The sequence below is a fragment of the Solanum pennellii genome, chromosome 8 (genome assembly GCF_001406875.1).
Source record: "Solanum pennellii chromosome 8, SPENNV200".
Classification (NCBI taxonomy): Eukaryota; Viridiplantae; Streptophyta; class Magnoliopsida; order Solanales; family Solanaceae; genus Solanum; species Solanum pennellii.
In genome coordinates this window covers 62759513-62765029 of record NC_028644.1, presented here as the reverse complement: position 1 = coordinate 62765029, position 5517 = coordinate 62759513, and the positions used below count along the sequence as shown (strand labels likewise).

At 37.1% G+C, this 5517-nt stretch overlaps 1 protein-coding gene across 2 annotated transcripts; it reads right to left on the bottom strand.

Moving 5' to 3' along the window:
• Positions 1 to 1235: 1235 nt before the first annotated feature.
• On the bottom strand, positions 1236 to 5298 carry LOC107028622 (clumping factor A). Of its 2 annotated transcripts, none has more exons than XM_015229763.2 (3): positions 4929 to 5298; positions 2733 to 4356; positions 1236 to 1737 (listed from the first exon to the last, which is right to left on the bottom strand). In XM_015229763.2, exons 1-2 carry the CDS (start codon positions 5264 to 5266, stop codon positions 2775 to 2777), a joined length of 1920 nt encoding a protein of 639 aa, XP_015085249.1. In that variant the 5' UTR covers positions 5267 to 5298; the 3' UTR covers positions 1236 to 1737; positions 2733 to 2774. The 2 variants fall into 2 exon arrangements, with proteins under 2 accessions (XP_015085249.1, XP_015085250.1); XM_015229764.2 differs by having other exon boundaries at positions 1236 to 1734.
• Between the last annotated feature and the right edge of the window lie 219 nt (positions 5299 to 5517).

The window sequence follows — 5517 nt, the reverse complement described above, 5'->3', positions numbered from 1 at the left end:
TTGATATGTGTGCATTGTTGTGCCTGGATTTTTCTTAGAGCAAGGTCCATATTAAAAGCAAAGAATCCAACGGTAATTAGTGGTCCTTGCTAGATTTTAGATATACACTTCTTCGGAATCATTTGCACTAAGAATAGTCCATTTCATTGAACCTCAGTACGTCTGCATTTGCCAAGTTCTATCAATAATTCCCTTCGCTCCAGAAGATAAGTTGATCATGAACAGTTAGCGGTGACACTTTTTCTTGATAGATTCAGCTTATCAGCATGTGAATGAACATAGAGGTCTTCATAGATTCAGTACTAGTTTAATTCAGTTGAACACTCTTTTATCATTGCATCAACATAGTTTTGCACTTTGCAAACATTTCATTTCAATTTTCAGAATCTAATAGGTTCAAAATGATACTCCTATCGCAAAATAGAAACAACCATCATGATTTTCATACACATTGGTCATCTTTAAATTCAACTTCTTTTACCTATTCTGTAACTTTTGTTCTTCATCTAAAATTCTCAATCCTGACCGTGAATCATGTGTTTACACAGTATGATGCAAGCTTTAGTTGACAGGCTAGTACCGTTGCTATTGCAACAACTCCTTCAGGATTATGACAACTGGGTACGACAATATCAGAAATCTCTGTCGTGAATCAAACCCCTTTTGTACCCTGAGTAAGTTAACTACATTTATGGCTCCGCGAGGACACCTCTAGCTATAATACTACATGTGAGCACATTTGCTCCTATCTTGGTGGACAAGTTTACCAGACACTTGTACTTGTGTGATGTTGCAAGCTTCAACTCAGCTTCCTACTAGTCTAGGTGTGCACAAACTGGTTCGCCATGTATTTTATTTAGGTATATTATATGTATGAAACTTCATCCTTCCATGGCTTAAGTTTAAGCCATTTGATACTTCTTTCTTTTGTACAATATGTCTATCTTCCATTGGTGATATTAAGCAAAATCATTACTTTTAACCAAAAAATTTCAAAGTGGTATTAGGACTCTGGAAATAGAAAAAGTATGTCTTTGGAATATGGATCTGATCTGTGTAAAATATTTCATCAAAGATAAAAAACGATTTCACAATAATAACCTTTTTTTTAACCTATAATTTATCTTCAACTTTTGATTCGCTTTGCTTGTTCTTACCTAGTCCTCAAAAGTTCAATCAAAATAATATTTGATTTATATTCATTTCAAAAGTACTTTCGACCCACAAATCAAACATCATGAAATACATTTTCACAAGATACTTCTCATGAAAGTAACTAAAAAATGATATAGTTTCCATACAAGTTTAGATTGGAGCCCAACTAAAGAGAAACACTTACTACAAGTTTAGATTGGAGCCCAACTAAAGAGAAACACTTTATGCGTGTTCGATCAAACGACCACAAGCATCGAAATCATCTATTCCACAACATGTTCTGCAGAATCTATTGCAATCAAAATTACCACAAGGAAGAACATACACGTTCTATATGAGCCCGGAACCTCACTTCATTCACCCAAGGATGCAAATGTAGGCACACATTCTCAAATAAGAAATCATACAAGAGTCGAAAGATATGACAACATAAGAACTTATTATAGCCAACCCTTGCACAACAATTTCATTGTCATCAGGAAAATCCCATTTAGCTACACTTCAGAGTACTTCGAAAACTGAACTTTGCCTGTTTATGCTTGTTTTCCAGACATCAGCCACTTCTGCCCCTCCACTGAGCTGCTGAAACAGGAAGAACAAATTGGGAGAATGTCAGCCTATCACATAATATTATTCTTCTAAAGGATATAAATGCGTACATTTTTAAGCTTCATTCTGAAGCATAGCGCACTAGGAAAAGAGCATGTTCAGCTCAGTAACCATAAATCTTTGAACCGTTTGTGTCAAGATTGTAAGAGAATTGGAGCCCAACAATATAATCAGTTTGAAAGGGGGGATATAACGAACAATCCTAACGTAGGTGTAAAGAATATGGCCAAAGAAAACAAGAGCCTTTAATCAATTTTTTGGTGTTTATTAACAATCAAATATACACATACATTCCAGTTTAGCACAAATTTCTCTACATCGCATTGCCTTGACCAAAAGTAATATTCCCTCATAGACTAGCTAAGTTCGAATAAGGAACACCCGTACATAGTAGCAAAACACCTGGCCAAAGAGGAAAAAAATTACCATTCCTTTCAACAGCTCATCCACTCATGCTAAATATAAGTTCCTTTCAAGATTCAGGTGGCAATTTTGAATTGAAGAATTGTCCACTCAAATGGTAATGGTAGCTTGGTATGATCAAAGCTCCAGTTTCCATGAAAAGCATGGACATCTCTTTAAAATTTATTGGAAGAAAAACCAAACGGGGATGTAAACCCATATACTATATAACATATGTAAAAACCAAGATCCCAGACGTAAGCAGAAAGTGACTATCCCATTTGATTGAAGCTGTTAGTGAAATAAAGGTCAGCAAAGCTCTAACGTCTTTTTTTTACTTTCCAAGGACACTTTAGTTTTCACTTCTAGCAGTATATTTTTAATGCCTGAGCAGTACATAGTTTATAAGGGAATATGCTGTTAGTGGAAGGACTCTGCAAGTAATTAAGCAGTACATAATTAATAAAAAAAGAACATACTAGAATTATGAGTTTCTTTATGAATTTCATTTTTAAGGGACCTCTCCCATAAACAACAAGGGAAGTATATCTCATGTTTGAACTCACCTCTTGATCTTCTGAAATGACAAAATATCTATTGAGCAGCTTTCACCGCCTAGTCTGCCTATCAGCATGCTTTTCATCGTCATATCTTCTCCTTCCACTAGAATGTGAATCATCATGTCTAACCCTCTTGTATGAATCATGACCTCTGTGATTATCACGCATTCTGCTTCTATGCTCCTCCTCCTGTTCATACCGTCCACGCTGAGAGTCCCCTTCTTTCTCATGCTTCCCATACTGATCTTCCTCTTCATCTCTTTTGTGTTTCCTTTCCCAGCGGTCATCATCCCTACTTTCTCTTCTCTCCTGTCCACGCACTTCAAAATCTCGATTCTCCCGTCGGCTTTCACGTTGCAACTCATTCCCACTCTGAATCTTATTTTCACGCTCTCCATCATTACCTTCATATTCTCTGCCGCATCTTCTTGTCTGTTGATCTTTACTCCTATCCTCCGTAATCCTGTATGACCTATTTGGGTTCTCAGCTTCAGTATCAGCCCTTCCATACTTTTCATCTTTACTAGAATCCCTCCTCCTTGACTTCCCCTCACGTTGATCCGCGCTTTCATCGTTTAGTTTTCTCTTTCCCCGCAACAACTCCTGACTAGCACTTGATCCATCAATCAAATACGTAGCCTTAGTATTATGTCTTCTCCCTTCCTGAATCTTCTTGTTTTTAGCATCACGACCATCATCATTGTAGTCAGAATCATGTCTTCTAACTCGATCACTCCCATCAGAATCGTCATCAGAATCATGTCTTCTAACTCTTTGTGACTTCTTGTTTTTAGAATCAAGACCATCATCATTGTCGTCAGAATCATGTCTTCTACCTCTATGTGATGTCTTGTTTTTAGCATCATGACCATCATCATATTTATCCACATGTGTTTTCTCTTTTTGAATCATCTTGTTTTTGACATCAAGGTCATTGTAATGGTTATCCTCATCAGAATCATGTCTTCTACCCTGTTGAAGCTTTATGGTTTTTACATCACGGTCATCATTATCACCCACAAAATGTCTCCTATGGACTTTCACATGTTTCTTCTCATGATCAGACTCAGAATAAGAGTCAGAATCAGAGGATGAATCGTCACTGTGATGCCGCCTTCTAACCTTCTTGTCCTTGAAGGACAACTTTCTTGACTTTTTACCACCAGCAGTATCAGAATCGGAACTAGCATGAGCCTTCTTACGGGTTTTCTTAGACTCTTTGGCATGGTGTTCGCTGCTGTCAGTGTCAGAAGAATCGTCACTGTGATGCCGCCTTCTAACCTTCTTGTCCTTGAAAGACAACTTTCTTGACTTTTTACCACCAGCAGTATCAGAATCAGAACTAGCATGAGCCTTCTTACGGGTTTTTTTAGACTCTTTGGCATCGCTTTCACTGCTATCAGTGTCAGACGAATCATCATGTCCTCTCCTCTTCTCTTTTTTCTTATGACGCTTACCCTCGTCCTTCTCTTTTGCCAAGTCATTAACTTCACCCTCTTCTAAATGAGCTAAAGCATCATGCTTCTTCTTCTGAGTTTCGTGTTCAGCCCCTATCTTGAGAGCAGCTTTTAAGTTTTCCATTTGTTTTTCTTTCAAAGCAGTGATCTGGTGTGTTTGTGTTTCCGAAACCCTGGAATGAACAAGTTTAGTTATTGCATATCAACCTCACAGTATCTATCAAAATACTGAAAAAATCTAACAAATTAGGTCCTGATTTGTGAAACTAATTAAGAAATTTAATGTTCAGGAAACAAGAATCAACCAGACTTAATCATATCTGTATCCAAATTCTATTGTTCATCCTGCTAAACTGACATCTCCCTCTTATCGAAGCCTAAATGAAAGCAAATAGCATTTTTTATCTCCTTAAAAACCCTACTAGATAAAAAAGATCCCAATTTTTAAAAATAGTTTCACAGTCCATAACAAATGACAAAGGTAAAAAAAAAAAATATGAACTAAAAAACATCACAAAATTGTAAGTAGTAACACTTCTTTTCCCTTTCCAATTTCCTTCTTACTTATCATATTTCTATTTCCTTAAATTCTGCTGCCTCCAAATATAATACATGGCAAATCCTCTAAACACGAAAGATAACAGCATCAAATCAGTCAAATTTTAGAAATTGTTCATAACCAAAAACTGATCCAAACGCGTATATTAAGCAAAAAGTATAACAACAATTCAGAAAAAAAAATTACTTTTCATAAGTAGGTCCTCCAAATTCCTCAGATGTTGCCTCTAGATTCCTTCGCGCTTCCTCGAGCTTCTCAGAGATCTCAGCATCAGTGTATCCCTGATCGGCAAGCTTCTCCTCAAGGACGAGAAGTTTGAGCTGAATCTGCCGTTTCCGGTCATGTTCGAGAATGTCCTTGTTTGCTTTCCTCGACACTCCGGCAGTTCCTTGACCAGATTCGTAACCTTTCCCGCCGTCTACAAGGACTTTGTTAGCCTTCGACTTGACGAAGAATTTGTTGGTCTGGATGTGGCCATTGGTGCCGGAGCCTCGCGGCGTTTGTAGGCCGATTCCGTTGTACATCTTCGCTGGAAAGAGAATGAGAAAAATATGTCGACCCTTATTTGCCCTAATATTGATAGATAGATGCGTAACCCGAATTTAATCGGGTCGGGTAAGTTGGTTCATGAAATTCGGGTAAATCGACTAATACAAATCCCCTATGGATTAGAAATAAGTTTTTTCCAATTAAAGTCCAATTATTTTAAATTTAAGAAACTCATAGGTCATAGGAAAGCTTTTTGTAAAAAAAAAAAACTGAAAAACTAAACTTA